The sequence below is a fragment of the Pteropus medius genome, unplaced genomic scaffold (genome assembly GCF_902729225.1).
Source record: "Pteropus medius unplaced genomic scaffold, Ma_sr-lr_union100, whole genome shotgun sequence".
Classification (NCBI taxonomy): Eukaryota; Metazoa; Chordata; class Mammalia; order Chiroptera; family Pteropodidae; genus Pteropus; species Pteropus medius.
In genome coordinates this window covers 1260120-1278786 of record NW_024342474.1, presented here as the reverse complement: position 1 = coordinate 1278786, position 18667 = coordinate 1260120, and the positions used below count along the sequence as shown (strand labels likewise).

The 18667-nt window shown below is 58.5% G+C and overlaps 1 protein-coding gene across 2 annotated transcripts in view; it reads right to left on the bottom strand.

Annotated features, from left to right (window-relative positions):
• Positions 1-1004: 1004 nt before the first annotated feature.
• The window catches only part of LRP1 (LDL receptor related protein 1), an 83968-nt gene continuing 66305 nt past the window's right edge, over positions 1005-18667 (bottom strand). Inside the window, exons 42-78 of one of the 2 annotated variants that reach the window (XM_039865753.1) lie at positions 18302-18424; positions 18065-18205; positions 17773-17963; positions 16700-16883; positions 16501-16586; positions 16206-16325; positions 15551-15738; positions 15202-15407; positions 14515-14703; positions 13749-13897; positions 13222-13315; positions 12988-13107; positions 12633-12752; positions 12145-12267; positions 11804-11929; positions 11278-11394; positions 10481-10587; positions 10259-10391; positions 9378-9497; positions 9102-9224; positions 8602-8742; positions 8351-8485; positions 8149-8268; positions 6831-7099; positions 6096-6274; positions 5495-5601; positions 5183-5299; positions 4634-4810; positions 4346-4486; positions 4064-4237; positions 3634-3795; positions 3052-3226; positions 2792-2893; positions 2577-2641; positions 2378-2468; positions 2135-2279; positions 1005-1971 (exon numbers count right to left, since the gene is read on the bottom strand). In XM_039865753.1, the coding sequence (XP_039721687.1) occupies positions 1831-1971; positions 2135-2279; positions 2378-2468; positions 2577-2641; positions 2792-2893; positions 3052-3226; positions 3634-3795; positions 4064-4237; positions 4346-4486; positions 4634-4810; positions 5183-5299; positions 5495-5601; positions 6096-6274; positions 6831-7099; positions 8149-8268; positions 8351-8485; positions 8602-8742; positions 9102-9224; positions 9378-9497; positions 10259-10391; positions 10481-10587; positions 11278-11394; positions 11804-11929; positions 12145-12267; positions 12633-12752; positions 12988-13107; positions 13222-13315; positions 13749-13897; positions 14515-14703; positions 15202-15407; positions 15551-15738; positions 16206-16325; positions 16501-16586; positions 16700-16883; positions 17773-17963; positions 18065-18205; positions 18302-18424 (5201 nt within the window). In that variant the 3' untranslated portion in view covers positions 1005-1830. The remainder of the gene's footprint in view (positions 1972-2134; positions 2280-2377; positions 2469-2576; positions 2642-2791; positions 2894-3051; positions 3227-3633; positions 3796-4063; positions 4238-4345; positions 4487-4633; positions 4811-5182; positions 5300-5494; positions 5602-6095; positions 6275-6830; positions 7100-8148; positions 8269-8350; positions 8486-8601; positions 8743-9101; positions 9225-9377; positions 9498-10258; positions 10392-10480; positions 10588-11277; positions 11395-11803; positions 11930-12144; positions 12268-12632; positions 12753-12987; positions 13108-13221; positions 13316-13748; positions 13898-14514; positions 14704-15201; positions 15408-15550; positions 15739-16205; positions 16326-16500; positions 16587-16699; positions 16884-17772; positions 17964-18064; positions 18206-18301; positions 18425-18667) is intronic. The other variant, XM_039865754.1, reaches the window with a different exon arrangement.

The following is an 18667-nucleotide window of genomic DNA, read 5'->3' as shown; positions in this document are numbered from 1 at the left end:
TGGAAGATCTCGGAGCTGGCTTGGAGACTGAGGTTAGAGATGGGGTCTCAGGGCTGAGAGGGAAGGGAAGGGCTCTTGTTTCTGGAGATGCCTCGACACATAGCTTCCTTAAGAAAGAGGAAGTAGACTGAGGAAATTGAACGAGGGAGGGAGGAAGAAAGGCGATGCTTCCCCTATGGGAGGTGGGTAAGAGTTCCTTGCAGCCACTGTCTCAAAGCTTGTATTTGCTGTTGAGAGAGCGGGGCTCTAAACTTTCTGTCTTGGACAGTGTAAAGCTGTGTGACTTTCTGCAAGAGGTTGCCCTCTCTGGGCAGGGGTTGACGTAGACCTGGGACCCCTTTGATTGTAGCTATCCTTTCCTTCTCGCCCCTGGGATGTCTAAAGTGATTGATGAGCTGTGTTTGTTGGTGGCCCATGGGGCCTGGCAAACTGGTTTCCCCAGCTCTCCTTCACTCCTCCCCCTCTCCCCTGCCCAGAATCCAGGGCTCTACTTTTGGCATCTGATTAGTCTCCATAAAGTGTGAGATGTTAGTGCTTCAAGAGCAACCTCAGGCAGACAGCGCTGTATGGAACCACCCTGAAGAATTAGAATGCCCTTCAGAACCCCAGTGTGTTCATTTCTCATGCTAGGATTTCTCACTATGGGAGATCATTTTGGATAGGAGTGGTGGTGAAGTCCCATAAAAGTGGCAATTCAGAGAAACATCTCGGAGTTAGTATCCTAGAGCCAAACAAGATCCAGATAAGTGAAGTCACCGGCTCAAGGTCAAACACCCAGGAGAAGCAGGTCTTTCTTGTCAAGTCCAGTGCCACCCTCTTCTTTTGCCACAGAGAGATGGGAGAGGCAGGGAGATCCGAAGGGCATTGAAGACCAGACACTCAAGTCCGCCTCCAGCACGGACCAAGGCTCCCTCTGGTGGCTAAAGCAGGCAAGCACAGCCCAGCTCCCAGAGTCTTGCACTCATAGGTAGACACAAGTGGCTTTTTTCTTTTTTTCTTTTTTCTTTTTTTTTCTTTTTTACAATTTTATTTATAACAATATCTGTGTTATTTAGTTGTAAAGGAATTCAGCAAAAATTATTAAAACGTTCATGTCCCCAGAACGGGGCTGCCCGCTTGCCCTTCCTTGGTGTGCCTCACCTCCTCCTCCTCCCCAGGGGAGGGTAGGCTGGTAGACCGTTTACCAAAGAAAGTCTCCAGCCCTGGGAGCCACCGGGGAGGGTAGAGGAGGGGCACTGTCTGGGAGGGATATTGAGCATGGCCATCTCAAAAGTGCCCCTAGAATGGGGGCTGGGGCATGGGATAGCCTCCACAAGAACTAAAAAACTCAATCCTTTCCTTCCTACCTCAGCCAGAGCCAGATCTTCCAGATAGGGGCAGTGAAAGACTCTCCTTCCCCAGAATTAGCCCTCAGGGAGCTGGGAGGGGTAAGGGAGGACAAGAGGGGTGAGCCAAAGTGTCTTGTACAGGGAGAGGGAGGCAGCGCCACCAGCTCTCCCAATGGGGGTGCATTTTGGTGGGAAGGTGGGAAGCAGGGCCCCTTCATACCTATAAGCCAAAGGAGCCCCCAGAGCCCTCCCTGTCCCCCTTTCCTGAAGGCAGCATGGGGGTGGGGGGTTGCTGTGGAGCAGGCAGGAAGAACGGAAAGAGATAATACTGTGCTCGCTTGCTCGTTTGCTCACTCACATATAAAAAGTAATTCCTTCATTTTTACATTTATACATCCCAGCAGGGCAGGGGAGGGTTGGCTGGGCAGGAGTGGGGCTCACTGGAGGACTTCTCTGGCAGGGGGCAGGAGGCTCTCTGGGGGAAGTCCGATGGGGCAGGGCCCTATGCCAAAGGGTCCCCTATCTCGTCCTCAGGGCCCCGGCCCAGGAGTTCTCGTTTCTCATCCGTGCTGGCCAGGGAGTGGCGGCTGCCGTGACCACCCATGTAGAGTGTGGCGTACACGGGGTTGGTGAAGTTGGTGGGCTGCAAGGTGACAGAGGGTTCAGGTGGGTCTCGGGATGGGCTCTACAGCCCGGGTACCCCACCTTCACCCCCATTCCATCATCCAGCCCAACACCCTTAGTCATCCCATCCACAGCCTCTTGTCGGTGCCCTGGAAGCCACGCCCTCTGTCCTCCAAACTCACCTTGTCAGGATCCAGGGCAAAGTCAGCATCCAGTAGGCCCCCTACATCATCAGGCTCCCCGCCTTCGTACATCTTATAGGTGGGGTTCCCAATCTCCACATTCATGGCCCCATTGGTCATCCGCTGGTGCTGGAAGCCCTTAGCCCTGGGGAGAGGCGGGAGTGTAAGGGCCAGGGATTCTAGTGGGGTAAGAATAGGGTAATAAAATAATGACCAGAATTTTCCAGACTCCCCACAACTCACCCCCGGACTCGCCGCTTATACCAGAATACCACTCCAGCTACCAGAAGCAGCAGCAGCAGCAACAGCAGTGGGATTAGGATGGAGGCCATGTCTAGGGGGAGGAGGTGGGAAACTCAGCAGACAAGGCCCAAGAGGCATAAGTGCTCCACTCCCCATTCCAGGTCCTGGCAACCCTGCCTCCCCACCCCTTGCCACCTACGTCCAGGCTGCTGTTGGCTGACCACCTGCTCCTCACATCGGGGTCCCGCCATGTGGGGTGGGCATCTGCAGACAAGAGAGCAGAGCTGAGCAGGCACAACCTCTATAGCCATGGCTGCCAGGGAAATGGGGAGGGGCCACAGGATCCTGATGGTCTCACTCAAATTTGGGGAAGGGGTATGATCTAGGCCTTGGTGGGGCTCAGGCCCAACTCACTGGCACTCAGGCATCATTTTGCTGTTCATGGTGCAGGAACCGCCATTGCTGCAGTGGCCAGTGCAGGTCAGACAGCTGGGGGCCACCCGGCCATCAGAGCAGCTACAGAAAGGAATGAGAGGCTGGGATGGGGCTGGTAGAGGTGTGCTGAGTTACTGAGGGAGGGGTAGGGCAGGGTTGAGAGGAGCAGATGGGAGATATAAGAATGGGACAGGGGAGGGTCTAGTCAGGTACAACTGTGGGAGCAGGGCCCCACTCACTTGCAGGTGACATCTCCGCTCTGCTTGTTGACCGCACAGGCTCCGTCGAGACAGCGGCTGCACTTGTTCACCTGGCACCTCGGCCCCTCGAAGTAGGCAGTACAGCGGCACTGCCGGGAGCCATCAGCAGCCATCTGGCATGTGCCGGAGTTCTCACAGTAGCCAGAGCACTGTCCTGTGGTTTGGGAGATGGAGAGGAAGTGCTTCAAGCCCACACTCATGAGGGTCCTTTATAAGTTATGGGGGGAGCTGGACACCTGAGGGTCCCCCGAGCATTTTTTTAGGTGATCTCCACCTTCTCCTGAGCCCCCAGCTGACCCCACATCATAGGCTCCAGGGTACAAGAACATTCCTGAGCATCCTGACAGGGCACTCCTTTTGCTTAAATAATTCTGATGCCAGAGGGCTCACTACCTTGGGGGAAATACCAACACTTCCACAGGGGAGCACCAGCAACTTGGGCCTGGCCGAGCTGTGAATGGTCTCTGTTTCTAAAACTCACCCTTGTGTCTACCACCCTAGGCTCACAGGTCCCACAGCTCTCCTTACCCCTCCCCTGGGGCCCAGGGTTGTCTGACTCACGGTACTGGCAGCGGTCACCCAGGAAGCCAGGTAGGCATCGGCACTGGGGCTGGTTGCCTTGGTTGACAGTGCAGGTGCTGTTGTTTGCACAGTAGCCCGCACACACCTGCTGGGTGCATTTTGGGCCTGTGAAGCCTGTGGGGCAGCGGCACGTGGGCATGCCTGGCGGGAGAGGATGTGTGAGCGGGACTGTGGCCCAACGAATCACCTGGCCCTACTGCAGAGGAACAGGGTTGGGAGGCCCCGGCCCTGGGTGGGAGGCAGATAGCAGAGGGACAGGACACTGGAGTGTGGACAGGAAGCGTGAGGGTTGGCAGAGGTAAAGCAAGGTAGGGCAGGGGCTGCGAATTTGCCTGAGGTGGAGCCAGAGGGCAGGAGGCTGGGGTCAAAAAGCTGGGAGTAGTCCTGGCTGGAGAACTGAAAGTCATACCGGAGGGGGAGGCAGCGCAAGTGCCCCCGTTGCGACAGTGCTCCCAGCACTGGTCCAGCTCACACTTGTCGCCCGTGTAGCGGGGCTGGCAGCGGCACTTGGGTTGCCTCCGTGCATTGAGGAAGCAGCTGCCACCATTGAAGCACTGCAGGTTACAAGTTCCCGGCCGAGGGGCTGGAGGAAGGACCATGCGGACAGAGCCAGGGAGAGAGGAATTCAGGGTCTGCTGGAAAGAGGGTCCTGGGGCCTAGGGTGGGGAACAGGGGAGGGGTATGAGCATACCATCTGGTGGGGGTGTTGGTGAGGGCACAGCCACACAAGTGCCATTGTCCAGGCGCTTCCCGTTGGGACAGGTGCAGACGGGCCCACTGGGGCTCAGCAGGCAGAGCCACTCACACTTCTTGCGGTCACAGGGGTTGGTCACTGCAGATGTGGGCCAGGGTGGGAGGTGCTGAGCCTTGTGGACCCAGAACTCTCCCCTGCCTTCTAGGAACTGAGGCCACAGCTTGGAGACTCAGTGCCTCCAGGCCTCCTGTCCCTGGTCTCTCCCCCCACCCCGCCCCAACCCACCTTCAGGCTGCTTGTGCTGGTGGTACAGGACGACGTCAGAGGCATGGCTCAGGCCCCCTGTCAGGTTGATCAAGGGGCTGTGTCCAAACTTATGGATCTTGAAGACGCGATTATTGATGTAGGTGACACCATAGATGTAATCCTCAAAGACATCGATGCTGAAGGGGTGACTTAGGCCTGGGGGAGGACATGGACTCAGGCCCTGGTCGCACTCTCTGGGACACTGGTCCCCATGGCTCCCAGGCACTCAAACCCAGCACGTCCAAAAACAAATTTCCCCTAAGCTGTTGTTCCTCCTCCTGTGTGGCCACTACTGGCAAAAGGTCCCATCACCCCCAGATTTCTGGAATCAGGACTGAGTTCTGTTGCCTCTCCCCACATTAATTAAGTTCTTACTGTCACCTGTGTTGTGTCCACATAGCTCAATACTCAACGGTAGAACAAATGAATGGATAGGTGAGCCAGAGGGTCAGGGAGAGGCCTCGGGCTCAGTGGGGAGGGAGGGAGGCCCGAGATCAAGGCTGACCAAGGCTGCTGTCAGACCCTGACCTCGTTTGCTGTCGGCAGCCACGATGGGGTCCGTGCCATTGAGCCGGATGCTGCCGATGACTGAGAGCTTGGCATCCGCCCAGTACAGCCGTTCATTGTGATAATCCACAGCCAGGCCTGAGGGAGCAGAGAGCATGGTTGAGTCCCAGCCCCTCCCACCTCAGGCTGGGGGAGAGAGCAGAACTAGCTCATGTTGGGATGGCTCCACCCTATCCCTATGACCACCCCTAATCACCTCTTCCAGAAAAGCATCCACAACCTATCTATCCAAGCCCCCTCCCCTGCCATACCCCTGAGCCCCTACCACCGGACCTGTGGGCCACTGGATGTTGTCCTGTACCAGTGTCTCCCGCAGGGTTCCATCCATTGCTGCTGTTTCAATCTTGGGGTGGTTTCCCCAGTCTGACCAGTACATAGTGCTGGAGAGGGAGAAGGGGTTAGTGTGGGTAGGACTGGGGGCTGCCAGAGGAGGCCAGTCAAGGTGAGCCACCAGGTTCCTAGCCTGGGCACAGGGACCTCTGGGTCTTGGGAGGAATGTGTTCCGTCTGCCTCTTCCAGAGAGAAGCAGGGGGAGCAGCTTCCTGACCAGGTTCAGAATCTTTTACTCTAAAACCACAGTGTGCTGATCCAGAGTCAGCTAAATGGGCAGAGCTGTCTTCTGGAGCAGAGAAGCAGCCCAGACCTTGGCTGCCCAAGACAGCCAGCCAAGTGGACGTCAGACCTCTATCCTAGCAGGCCAGCTGGGAGTCCTGGGCAAAGGCAGACTGGGGAGGGCCAGGCCCAGGCAGCTGGGAAGACCTGAGGCTGGGGAACACTCGAGCTCAGGCTGGTCTGGGAGGGTAAGGGCATGCCTGGGATGCTGGGCCTCGCTCTTGTCCCAGCCCAGATACCTCCCCTCAAAGACCCTGCTCACCCCCTCAGTGGGTCCACCACGATGGCGTGGGGCTCGTCAATCATGCCAGAGATGAGCGTCTTGCGGTTCTCGCCCTTCATTTGCGCCACCTCAATCACGTCTCGGCCCGCATCAGTCCAGTACACGTTCCCAGCCACCCAGTCAATGGCAATGCCCCTAGGCATCTTAAGCCCTGAAATCTGAATGGGCGGTGTCACAGTGTCAGAGGCTACTATTTTTTGTCTTCCTGCCCATTACCCACCCCCAACTCTGCCCTCCTGTCCCTGGCACCAAGTCATCCTAGACTGAGAGCCAGTTGCCTGACTCTGAAGAGATTCAATGGACACTTATCTTATGGGCCACACTTAGTGCTTTCACATATTTTGCTGGATTAGATATTATTACCCTGCTTTATTGAGAAGCAAAGTCAGGCCCAAAGACGCCAAATAGGTTGGCCAAGATTGACACAGTGAGTGGCAGTGACAATTAGGAATTGAACGTGGCTCTGATGCTAAAGGCCTGTGTGCCCATGGTGCACTGCTGCCTTGGGCTGCAGTGTGGCTGAGCCAATGACTGAGATTCTTATTGTCCTGTCCACCTGTGGTCTGTACCTCTCGACAAAATCCTGACCGCCCTTGCCCTCCGGTCTCATCCTCTGCCCCTCCACTGTCATTTTCAAACTCTGCTTGGAACAGACTGCTCTTTGGAGCCTCTCTACCCAATCCACGAAGACCCCATTCCAAGCTGGGTGCTCACATTGAGGTGGGTGACACCTCCGTCAATCTGTCGCCGGTGGCGATTGGAAGTGGTGGGAGGAGCAGCAGGGGGCAGGCTGCGGTAGGAGATGGTGCCCGTGTGCCAGTTGGTCCAATAGACACGGCCGGCCTTGACATGGACATCCATGGCGTCGATGCGGACAGTCTCGTCACCCTGGAAGGCCTGCTCATAAGCCGAATGGGGGTGACTGGGGAACAGGCTGCGGATCTCATTGTCATCAGCTATGTACAGGACCTGATACTCAGAGCCTGAAGGGGCAAGAGGCTAGGTGTCAGGTGTGGGGAAAGGCAGGGGTAGGAGGCCAGGGCTGGGGGCTGTCGGGTCTGATGCTGGGAGGAGTGTGCCTGAGATGTGTCCCCACCCAGCCCAGCCCCTTTTACACTAACAATGTCTTCTATCCTAATCAAACTATCTTCCTCCCGCCCCTGTGAGAAGTCTCTGTTCATCCCACCCCAGTGCCGGGCCCCGGTGCCAGCCTCAGCCCTCGAATGTCTTTCCTCCTATTCTTCCCTGAGCTCATCTAGTGGGACCTACTATTCTAAAAGCTGTCTCTGCTCCTCTAGCCCTGGGGACTTCTGCCTCCTCATGGCCTCTGGCTGGCACGACCGGGCTCTCTGCTACACACTGTCTAATGATGTACATGCATGTGCATTTATGTGCACATGCACGGAGGGGTGTAGGTACCCACAGACATGGGGCTGCACTTGGGCGTGTGTGTGTGTATGCATGCCTTCAAGCTTGCCTGGGGGTGTAAGTGCATGGACGTGTTGGTGTGTTGGTGCACAGGCATGAGGAAGCTGCAGTTGTGAGTCTAAGCATATGGGAACTTGCATGTTCTCACCAAATAAAGAAGGGTAAATAAATATGTGAGGGGAGGTACATGTTAAATAACTTCATGGGGGTAAACGTTTCACAAAGCGTATGTTTCACCTTGTATACCTTAAACATCAGACAATTATATCTCGATAAAGCTGAAAAAAGAAGAGCATAATGGAAATATGCAGGTGGGGTATAAGTAAGTGTGGCAATTGGTGTCTGTGTGCGTTTCTTCTGGGAGTAGGGGGTGAAGAGGCATGTGTGGGATGTATGTGTGTTGTCCCTACCCCAGACTTGCTCAGACAAGTCAGCCCAGGACCTGCACCCTCTGCACAGCTTCCAGCACTGTGTGCAGGAAGCTGCACCTGTGGGTCTGGGATTCCATGCTTAGGCAAGGGAGGAACACCTCCCATTCCAGGTCTGCTGGTGTTGCACAGTCCCACCCACTCTTCTTGTCCTCTCCCTGCTCAGGCTCCCGTACCTTCGGCCTTGCAGGTGTTGTGTGTCTTCATGAAGTTTCGAGCGCAGCTGCAGAGGTGGCCACCCTTGGTGTTGTTGCAGAGCTGTGAGCAGGTGCCGAAGCGCAGGCACTCGTTGATGTCTGGGGGTTACATGGGAGGGTCATGGAGAAACCCGATATGGCTGGGATTTCTGCCCGCCCGGCCTGGGTCTGGCCTTCCTACCCTGGCATCCGGGCTGGCCTGGCACGGTGTGGAAGCCAGAGCGGCAGGCACAGTAGGCAGCGTTCTCGGTGCGCACGCAGCGTGCCTCATCCCCACAGATGCTGGCGTTGGTGGCACAGCTGGTCAGCTTGGGGTCTGTGGGGGAGAGAGGGGACGAGAGAATGGATCCTTTTCTCCGAGCCGCCCTAGGCCTGGGCTTCGGTTCTCTGCCCCCCAGTGCCCTCACTGCCGCCCCTGCGCACCCCTCTTACCGATGCTGCAGTCCTCCTCGTCAGAGCCGTCCCCACAGTCATCGAACATGTTGCAGCGCAGCGAGGAGGACAGGCAGCGCTGGTTCCGGCACAGAAACTCCTTCTTGTCTTTGCAGTGGGAGGTCTGAGCCGTGGAGGGCTCTGGGGAGGGCAGGGGCTTCAGGTCCTCAGGATTCTCCACCCTGCCTCCTTCTCCCATGAGGGCCCCCAGTCAGTTGGGGATATGGGTGGGACCCAAGTCTGGCTGTTTGTCAAACTTGCAGGAGCAGCTGGTTAAACATTCAGTCTTCATCTCAAGACCTGGGGCATCAGGAAGCCGCCAGGGCCTTCCCCATGAGCTTCTCTCTCTCCAGGAAGGGCTCCAGGCTCCCAGCACTGGAACCTCCCCGTCCAAGGTGAGTCCACTCCCTAGACACAGCTCCCACTGGGCCCACCCCTACTTTCTGTAGAGCACCCCACTATAGACCTTCCAAGCTCTTTCTCACTGGCCCCTTGCTCACCGCAGTCCTCCTCATCAGTCCCATCTCCGCAGTTGTCGGTGCCGTCGCATTGGCGCCCGATCCACAAGCAGACGCGATCGTTCTTACAGCGGAAGGGCCGGTTTGGAGGGCACACAAACCGGGCTGCAGGAGACAGAGCCAGGATCAGCCCTGGGGGCAGGCGGCTGGCCAATGGGGAGGGTGAGCCTCGCCCCCGCCCCGCAGCCCCGCCCCTGCCCCTGCCCCTGCCCCTGCCCCTGCCCCGGGAGCCCACTCTGCCCTTGGAGCCAGCCTCACCACACTCTTCAGGGTTCTCATCAGAGTTGTCCCCACAGTCGTCCTCGCCATCGCACTTCCACGCCAGGGGCTTGCACAGGGTATTGTTGCACTGGAACTCGTCCAGGGGGCAGGTCCTCACTGAGCGCCAAGGGAAGCAAAGAGTGAAGAATGAGCGCTGAGCCCCAGGTCGCTGGAGAACGACCTTGCCCAGACCCCTCCCTCTACAGGTGGAGATCCAGAGGGGTCACGGGGAGAGCCGTGGTACAGCCAAACTGGACCCAGGTCTAGTTTTCTACCAGCTGGAAAGCTGGAGCAGAACTGCCTCTTCTGGTATTTAGGGGAGCAGAAGAGGCCTTTTTTTAAAAAAATATTAGTTTCAGAGAAGAGGCCTTTTGGGGAAGAGTGTCCAGAGGGTCCGGAGGCCCCTCTTTCTCTGGTGGCTGTGGCAGGGCACTAGGGCCTACTGTGTAGTTCAATGGCAGGCACAGAGGAGGAGCACTGGGCTGAGAGTCAGGAGACCTAGGTTCCAGTCTTGGTCCTTGGCCCACAAGGGCAGAGCCAGAATGTCTGCCTCACCACTGGGATCTCTGCTCCAAGCCCCATCCTTCCCTTACCCTGGCTTCACACTGCCCCCTCTAGGCTGCTGAGCCAGGGCTGGTCAGTCAGGAGCAGGAGCTACCTTATTTCTCGCGAAAAGGAGAGTGAGCAGGGACTTTGTTTCTCAGGGCAGCTGACTGCCTTGTAGAAATTTATGGGGTGGGGCCCAGATGGACACAGCTCACAGGTGTCTGCTGTATTTTGGCCCAAGTGCCTCCTTGATTAACAGCTATTAGGGGGTGGGGACGGTAGGAGGGGTGGGGACAGTAGGAGGGCTGGGGAGCCAAGCTGGAGGGGCTCACCGCCAGTGCCACAGGCTTCCTCGTCACTGCCGTCCATGCAGTCGGCATCTGCATCACAGCGCCAGCGCAGGGGGATGCAGTGACCACTCTTGCACTGGAACTGGTCCATGTCACAGCGAGGTGTACAGTCTTTCTGTGGGCCAGGGAGCAGGCATCCTGGTCAGATCTGGGCACCCCAGTGGCCCTGCCCTGATTCTCCCTCCTTCTGGTCTCCCTGCCCACCTCATCTGAGCCATCTGCACAGTCATGGTCCCCATCGCATTTCCAGCGCCCAGCGATGCAGCGGCCGTTGGCACAGGAAAACTCACTCTCAGAGCAGGGCCGAGGGGCTGGGGAAGGACAGGAGAGAGACAGGCCCCAGGAGGGTGAGCAAAGGCACTCAGCCCTAGAGGGCATCTCCAGCCCTTGGCAAAGTGATACCGTCCATCCCTGTATCCCTGAAAGCCACCGCTGACTGGCATAATGACCAAGATATTCAACTAATCCTGGGCAGCCAAGTGGTGGTCCTCATGGGACCAGCCAGGCACAGAGGGTGCTCATTTACCCCTTCGGGCCGACACATGAGAGAGGGCATGGGTCCCTGGCCCTGCCCTCAGGACAGACTGTGTGTAGGGAGCAGAGGGGAGGGACAAGACCACTAAGACAAGCACCAGGGTTTAGGGAGCGGCCAGTAAAGGATGATGGGCTGAGGCACAGCACAGGGATGGGTGGGCTCTGGGGCAGAGGCAGGGGCGTGGTGGGAGCACGGCACATCAGAGACACCTACCTCTGTAACCCCGAGAGGACAGTGTGAAAATGGAGAGAAACATGAGATGAGGTGAAATGGCACAAACTCAAATACACAACATGGAGTGGGGTGAGGAGGGAGGGGCTCCTGACCCCCGCCCTGGGAGGCGGCCATCTGCCCTAGTGCAGCCCAGGGGTGGTGGGGGCAGGGGTGCTGAGAAGGGAGGTGCCCAGGGTCCCCCGGGGCTGGGCGCCTGCGGGGCGGGGTGAGGTGGAGAGGGGTGGGGACGTACTGCAGCTCTCCTCGTCCGAGTTGTCCCCGCAGTCGTTGTCATAGTCGCACTGCCAGCGGCCTGGCACACAGCGGTTGTTCTTGCAGCGGAACTGGTAGGGCTCACAGGTGCGCTCATCTGGGGGAGGCCAGGTGTGGGGGCAGACGTCAGGGTCTCACACAGGACAGGCCCGGATGGCCAGGGGTGGTTAGGGCCAGGGCGGGGAGAATGGGCACTCTAGCCTAAGACAGCCTACATGGGGAGGCAGTGCTCTGAGATGCGGGGTCTACAAGGAGGTGATGGGGGGAGCTGCTTTGGGAGAGGATTAACAGATCTCATAGATTCTGAACAGGCATGTGCTGATGAGGTGCTAGTGGGTGCAGGGACAGGGGAATGAGACAGGAGGAGGTGGGCACAGGGAGCCTGACGCCAGGCCACGTGGAGACCCAGTCAGCAGGCAGCCCGGCTCTGCCCCGTCGGTGGACACCGCCGCGCCCCTACCCGGGCAGGATGCCTTCCTCCAGGAGGAGGGGCTAGGGAAGCTCACCACATTCTTCCTTGGGCTCGTCAGAGCCGTCGCCACAGTCATCCTCCCCGTCACACTTCCAGCGTGCTGGGATGCAGCGGCCTGAGTCCTTGCAGCGGAACTCATCCACCCCGCAGGTCATCTGGGCTGCAAGGGGGTGGGCCCAGTGGTGAGGGGAAGGCTCTTTTCAGGAACTTGCAGTGAAGGTGGGGAGCGGGTGGGTGCAGCCACTGGGGGATCTAGTGTGGGGGTGGTGGGAGCGGCAGACACCATAGAGGAACGACGGGCTCCAGGGGCAGGGGCTGGGATGGGGGTCTCTGTGAGAGGCAGGCTCCGGGTTCCAGGGGCGCCAGGCAACTCACTGCAATTGGCAGGCTCGTCACTGCCGTCCATGCAGTCGTTGTCCCGGTCACAGACCCAGACTCGGGGGATGCAGCGCTTGGTGATGGAGCACTGGAACTGGTTGGGGGCACAGGTCACCTCGGCTGCGGGGTAGGGGAGAGAATGAGAACCCGCCCATTCCACCTCACACCACAGTTCAAAATCACAGTCTTCTCCCTCTTCCAAAGCCTGTCGCCCAACCCCCAGTCCTGCTGCAATTTCTTGGGAAGGAAGGGACAGTTTATCCCAATTTTGGTGCTTTTTGTTTTCTGGATCTGTACATCTCTCTACTAAGCAGGATGCTTTTAAAAGCAAACCAAGTCACATTCAATGTAATGTATGTTGCCCTCTAATGTTAAGAGCAGCACAGCCCCTGGACAACAGCGGTAGGTTGACATTAATGTGAACTGCGTCGTTGTTCCCGTTTTCACACCACCAGGTCCCTTGCCCGCAGCCTGGGGCCACTCACGGCAGTCCCTCTCGTCCTCCCCGTCTCCGCAGTTGTCCTGCCCATTGCAACGGAAGATGCCAGGAATACAGCGGTTGGTGTTGGTGCACTTGAACTGACTGGGCAAGCAGACATGGATGTCTGTGGGGAGGACAGCAGGGTAAGTAATGGTGGACGGAGGACTCGGGCAGGGAGCCGGCACCCCGCACCCTCAGTGGGAGAGTGCAGGCTCCGGGCCCAGAGCAGCGGGAGGCCAACCTGGAGGGGAAGCTGCTTTAGGCCGAGCTTCCTTGCCCTTGGAGCACAATTCAAAACCCTCAAATCCCATAGAAGAAAGGAGGGAAGGAGGGCAGCCAATGGCTGGGCAGCGCTTTACCACAGTTGGCCTCGTCACTGTTGTCCTGGCAGTCATTGTCCCCGTCGCAGATGAAGGCAGGGTTCGTGCAGATGCCTGTCGAGCACTGGAACTGTCCTGGGCGGCACTTGAACTCAGCTGCTAGGAGGGGGGCTCAGCATCAGAAGGGCTGGGGGTGGGTGCGGCCATTCAGGGCCTCAGAGTCAGGCTGCCCCTACGCAGGACCCTCCCGCCACCCCTGCCCTGGGCACTCACGACAGTCCGGGGGCTCGTCCGAGTGGTCCCCACAATCGTCCTCTGTGTCACACTTCCACCAGAAGGGGATGCACTTGTCATTCTTGCACACAAACTGGAGGGCAGGTGGGGGCAAGAGGGGTTGGTGGGGGTCTGGGAAACTCAGGAGGTTTTCTTTTGAGGGGCTGGGATGTTTCAAAGGTGTGGCAGGGTATTTTGGGGGGAAGTTGAGCTGGATGGAATGCCAGGGTATGATGAGTGCAGGAAGGCCAGGTGAGGGGGTATCTGTGTGGAGGTCAGGGTTGGGAGAATTGGTAAGGGAAGATTAGGGTTAGGGTGTGAGGGTGTTTGTGTGAGGTGACGGGTGTACAAGTATTGCTGTGGGGAGACAAGAGGTAGGCAAAAAATGTGGAGGTGTTAGCGTGGGAAAACCAGATGCATGAGGACATTAGAGCAGGTGCTGGGGTCCAAGGAGGAGTGGGGCTACTGGTGTAGGGGGTCAGGGGAACAAGGCATTGGTGAATGGGGATTCAGGGGAAGGGCCTCACCTGGCTTGCTGTGCAGTTGGACACACAGGTGCGCCCGTCGCCACCCAGGTAGAAATTGGTGGGACAGGCACATTTGTGGCCGCCCCCGGGGGACAGTAGGCACAGGTTGCTGCAGCCACCGTTGTTGACCTTGCAGGGGTGATTGGGCACTGCCAGAGAAAAAGTGGTTCGTTCAAGGGTGGCTGACTGGGCCCAGTTTACAGACCATAGTTTTCTGAGCCTCTGGGCTCTGGCAGAGTGAGGGCAGCACTTATTGCCAACACATTTCCTGATCTTTCAGAGACTGCCTAGCCCTCTCTACCCTGGGCAGAGGTGAGACAGATCCAAATCCTGCTCTTTCAGGAGAGAGCTGAAGCCAAAGACAAGAAGGACTCTCTTGAGGTCCTAGGATCAGGCCAGGCCTGAAAGCCCACACACTGACCCACCTGTGGCCTCGCTGAGCTACGGCCTGCCTGCCCTCGGGGCCCTGTCTCAGCGGTCTGCACCCAGACCTGCTCTGCCTGATCATTCTCAGGACCTTGCTGCTATGAAGACTCCAGGGCTGACCCCAGGCTGGGTTGAGCTCCCAAGAGCCAGACCAGAGTCTGTCTACAGCCTTCTGAATTTCCTGGAGTCTGGTAGGCACTGCTCGGTCAGTGCGGAAGAAAGGGTGGGCAGAAACCCTTAAGGAGACCGCGGGGATCCCAACCCTGCTGGGGCCCCATGCCATCGCACGGACCCTCACGCCAGCTTAGCCCCTGCCTGCCCTCATCCCCCGGCCGCTCACCATCTGGCTGGCGCAGGGCGTGGAAGACGTGCAGGTCCATGGGCCGGTGCAGCGTGCTGATGAGGGGTGTCTTGTTCGCCCCTGTGGTCTTGTGTGCTCGGTTGATGGACTTGGTCTCCCAGTCGGTCCAGTAGACATAGTCCTCAAACAGGGTCAGTGCGAAGATGTGTGGGATGTCCTGGTTCAGCACTGCAGATGGGGGAGGGGACAAGCCCGGCAGCCCATCAGCGCCAAGTCGCACTGCAGGGCGTTTTCCCTGCTGGGCCTCCTTAACCCCACAACAACCCCGGGAGGAGGGCGCCAGCCTCAGTTCCAGATGGCGGAGTGGCTTCCCAGGTTGCACAGAGGATAAGCAGCAGAGCTGTGACGCTGATCCAGGCCTGTCTGATAGCAGGCTCCTGCACCACGATATTACAGTTTCCTGGCAGGGAGTGGGGAGTGCTCAAGCACCCCAACCCCAGGCCTCCCACTCCCATCTGCCTTGGGGCCCTGTCAAAAAACTGTGCATAGGGAGGGTCCTCACATGTGGGCAGATCCAGGGGTGCTCTGAGCACACACAGCCCTGGTGGGTGATGTCCTTGGACCACGCCCTCTGGCTTTTAGGCCCGCTCTTGTCCCAAAGGCCTGATCCCCTGTAGCTTCAACACCCCCATCCCTGTGCCCAGGCAGCCTCACTGGCACACTGACCAACGTGACGATTGGAGCCATCCAAGCTGGCAAACTCGATGTAGTCCTCCCGGGCATCGGCCCAGTAGATGCGCTCGGTGACGTAGTCCAGGGTCAGGCCGTTGGGCCATGTGATTTTGGTGTCTACGATGACACTGCGGCCAGACCCGTCCATGCCGATCCGGCCAATGAGTGAGTGGTCACCCCAGTCTGTCCAATAGAGGTACCTGGCAGGTGGGTGGGCAGTGAGCCGCGAGAGACGCAGGGACTGATCCCTCCAGCTCCCACCCTCATGCGGGGAGGCTGGGCCTGGGGGCCTGAGCATGCTGCCTGCTTTCAGGGACTCCCTCAACCCTCCTTGCCTACTTACCCATTCTGCACGTCCACTACGAGAGCTCTGGGCTCACGGAGGCCAGAGCTGACCAGCACTGTCCGATAGGCCCCGTTGAGCTTGGACACTTCGATGGTGTCCCGGCCTTTGTCACACCAGTACAGATTGCCACCCACCCAGTCCACAGCCAGCCCGTCGGGGTTGCTCAGGCCAGTTCGGTGCAGCACCTGAAGGCAGGGAAAGAAGAGCCTGGGTGCCCTGGGGTACGACCCTCAGCCTCTCTGGGGCTTGGCTTTCCCATGTGTGATGTGGGGAGCTCAGCCAGGAGAACAACGGATGGAAAAGGCCCAACTCTGGGCCTAACGTCAGCTGAGGCTCTAGGGGAGGGGTCTACAAAGGAGAGAGACCGCCACAGTGCCTGGGAGCATAGGTTTCACGGAGGTCAGACCTAAGGGGGAACTTACTGATAATCAGAGAAAGAGCAAGAGGAATCTTCTAGGCCTTCCTCTGGGCTTAGAGGAGAGGGAGCGGCGAGGACAAGCGGAGTCATGTAGTGACTCAGCGGGGAAGGGGGAGAAGGAAATAACTGGTAAGTGGGTGGGGGGAAGGAGCGTACCCTCTGGAGAGGGGTGCTGGGGGTGGATCTCTGCATCCTCACATTTGTCAGCTGGGGAGGGGGCCGCCCCAGCCTTACCTGCACATTGCTCCCATTGAGGTGCATCCTTCGGATCATGCTGCCCTGGGTTGTCACGTCCGTCCAGTAAATCATCTGTTCTCGGTAGTCAAAGTCCAAGGCTACAGCATTGTTCAGGCCCTGGATTGGGGGATTGGGGAGAGAGGGATGACTGTAGAACAGGAGAGGGGTGGCTGGAGAAGTCAGTAGGGGGTGACGACCAGGGGCCCAGTGGGGAGGACGTGGGGCTGCACTGGGTGAGGACAGTAGCCCTGGGACTCAGAGGTAGGTGGGGGGAGGAGGCTGGGTCTGGCACCTGTTTAAGCAGGGTGTAGTTGGAGCCATCCAGGTGGAGCTTGCGCAGGTAGTACCGGTTGGCGAAGATTAGAAATGGCTCCTCATCTAAAGACAGAGAATCCTGGCTCAGGATTCTCTAGCGGGGGCACATTCTAGCACCCCTGGTCCACAGCCCCCAGCTGCTTGGGCCATCTCGAGCCCTCCACACCCCATCTCACCAGTCACAGCCTTGCAGCTGTGGGGGTCACCGCCGCGGGGGGCATAGCCCTCCACACAGAGACACTTGTAGCTGCCATGGGTGTTGATGCATCGCTGGCTGCAGGGGAAGGTGGTGCTGCACTCGTCCACATCAGCACACGTGCGGCCGTCATCCTTCAGCCGGAAGCCGGGGCGGCAGCGGCACTGCGGGCACAAGAAGCCTTGACTGGGGATGGGGCAGGGGTCTGGGCCTCTCCAGGAGTTGACGGCCTTTCACCCTGGAGATCTGGGGTTAGAAGCCCTCATGGGGCTCTGGTTCCCACTACCCTGGGTGGCTGGCTCTACCTGGGAAGCCCAGCCTTGCCGAGGGAGGCAGGCAGCACACAGGTACTGAGCCGATGGCACCAGCGAGCAGGCCCTCACCCGCCAAACCATCACAGTGGGTCCCCAATGACCGCCATGTTTCCATGTCCACTGGGCAGCGCTCGGACCTCATCTTCTGTAACCCACGGGCATCATTTGACAGAGCTGATCATGCTCCTCTCCAGTGCTTTCTCCACTTGCTGTTCTTCAGCCCTAGTGTCTGCCCATGTCCAGGAGCCTGTGCCGGCTCCCCTCACCTCCTGGCCCTCAGAGTGGCCGAGCACAGGGCTCAGACCTTGGACCCTCCCTCTTTTCCATCTGTGGTTACTCTCTTGGGGATCTGATCCAGACTCATGGACCTAAATGTCGTCTCCATGGTGATAACTCCCAGAATTTGCTCTCCTGTCTGGCCTCTCCCTTGAGCCACAGACCTGTACATCACTTACTTGACATCTGCACCCCGCCCCCCCCTTTTTCTCTCATAGCCCTTCCCTCATCTGCCAGCAAAGCCTGCGGGCTCTCCCATCCAAATAGGTGCAGAACTCAGCCAAGCAGAGTTCTGTTTTGTTCACTGCTGTGTTCCTACTTCCTGGAACACTGCCTGGCAGAGTAGGTGCTGCATAAGCCCTTGTTGAATGAATGAATAAATAAATGAATGAATGAAGGATGGAGAAAGGAGTTCTTGCCAAGCTTGGGGGTGTGGAAGCTCCCACCCTAGGGTGAGGCACACCTTAAAGCCAATCTTGAGGTCCTCGCAGTCCTGGCTGCAGCCACTGAGCTTGTGGCTGAGACACTCGTTGACGTGGCAGCCACGCTCGTCCGAGCCGTCCCCGCAGTCGTCCTGGCCATCACAAAGCAGCGCCTCAGCCACGCAGCGCCCGTTGCCGCACAGGAACTGTGAGGAGGCGTAGCACTTGTGCTCTAGGGAGGGGCGGAGGTGGCGGGTCAGCAGGGTCCCGGGCTGGCTGGGGAACAGATGCAGCAGGGCGAGGGGAGAGCGGGGAGCCGGGCATCGGACCCACCTGGGCTGGTGCAGTGCGGGTTCATGGGGGCCTCGTCGCTCTGGTCGTGGCAGTCATTTTCACCATCGCACTCCCACTGGCGGGAGCTCAGACAGCGCCCGTTGGCACAGCGGAACTCGTTGGGGCCACAGGTGGGGTACTCTGGGGGAGGAGGCAGCGAGTGAGGCTGGTGGCCTCGGCACAGCCCATCATGACGAGGGCAGGGCCTGTTTCCTAGTGCCATGTCCCCAGGCTCACCACACTCGGGGGACTCGTCGGAGCCATCGGCACAGTCACGGTCGTGGTCACACACAAAGTGCTTGGGGATGCACTGGCGGTTCTGGCACATAAACTCGCGGTCGTCGCAGGTGTTGTTGTACACTGTGGACAGAAGGGGGCGTGACCCCTCAGCCCCCGCCTGGCCAGCTGTTGCCTGCCACCCCCCGGCCCTTCTTGCTGCCCAAGTGTAGAATGGGCAGAGCATGGACAAGGGTCCAAACACCTGAGTTATAGACAGGGTTCTGCCACTAACTGCTTCAGTGACCGCTGCTGAAGCACTTCCTCTCCTTGACCTCAGTTTCCCCTTGTGCAAAGTGAAACTCTGTGGCCACTTGCTGCCCGCCC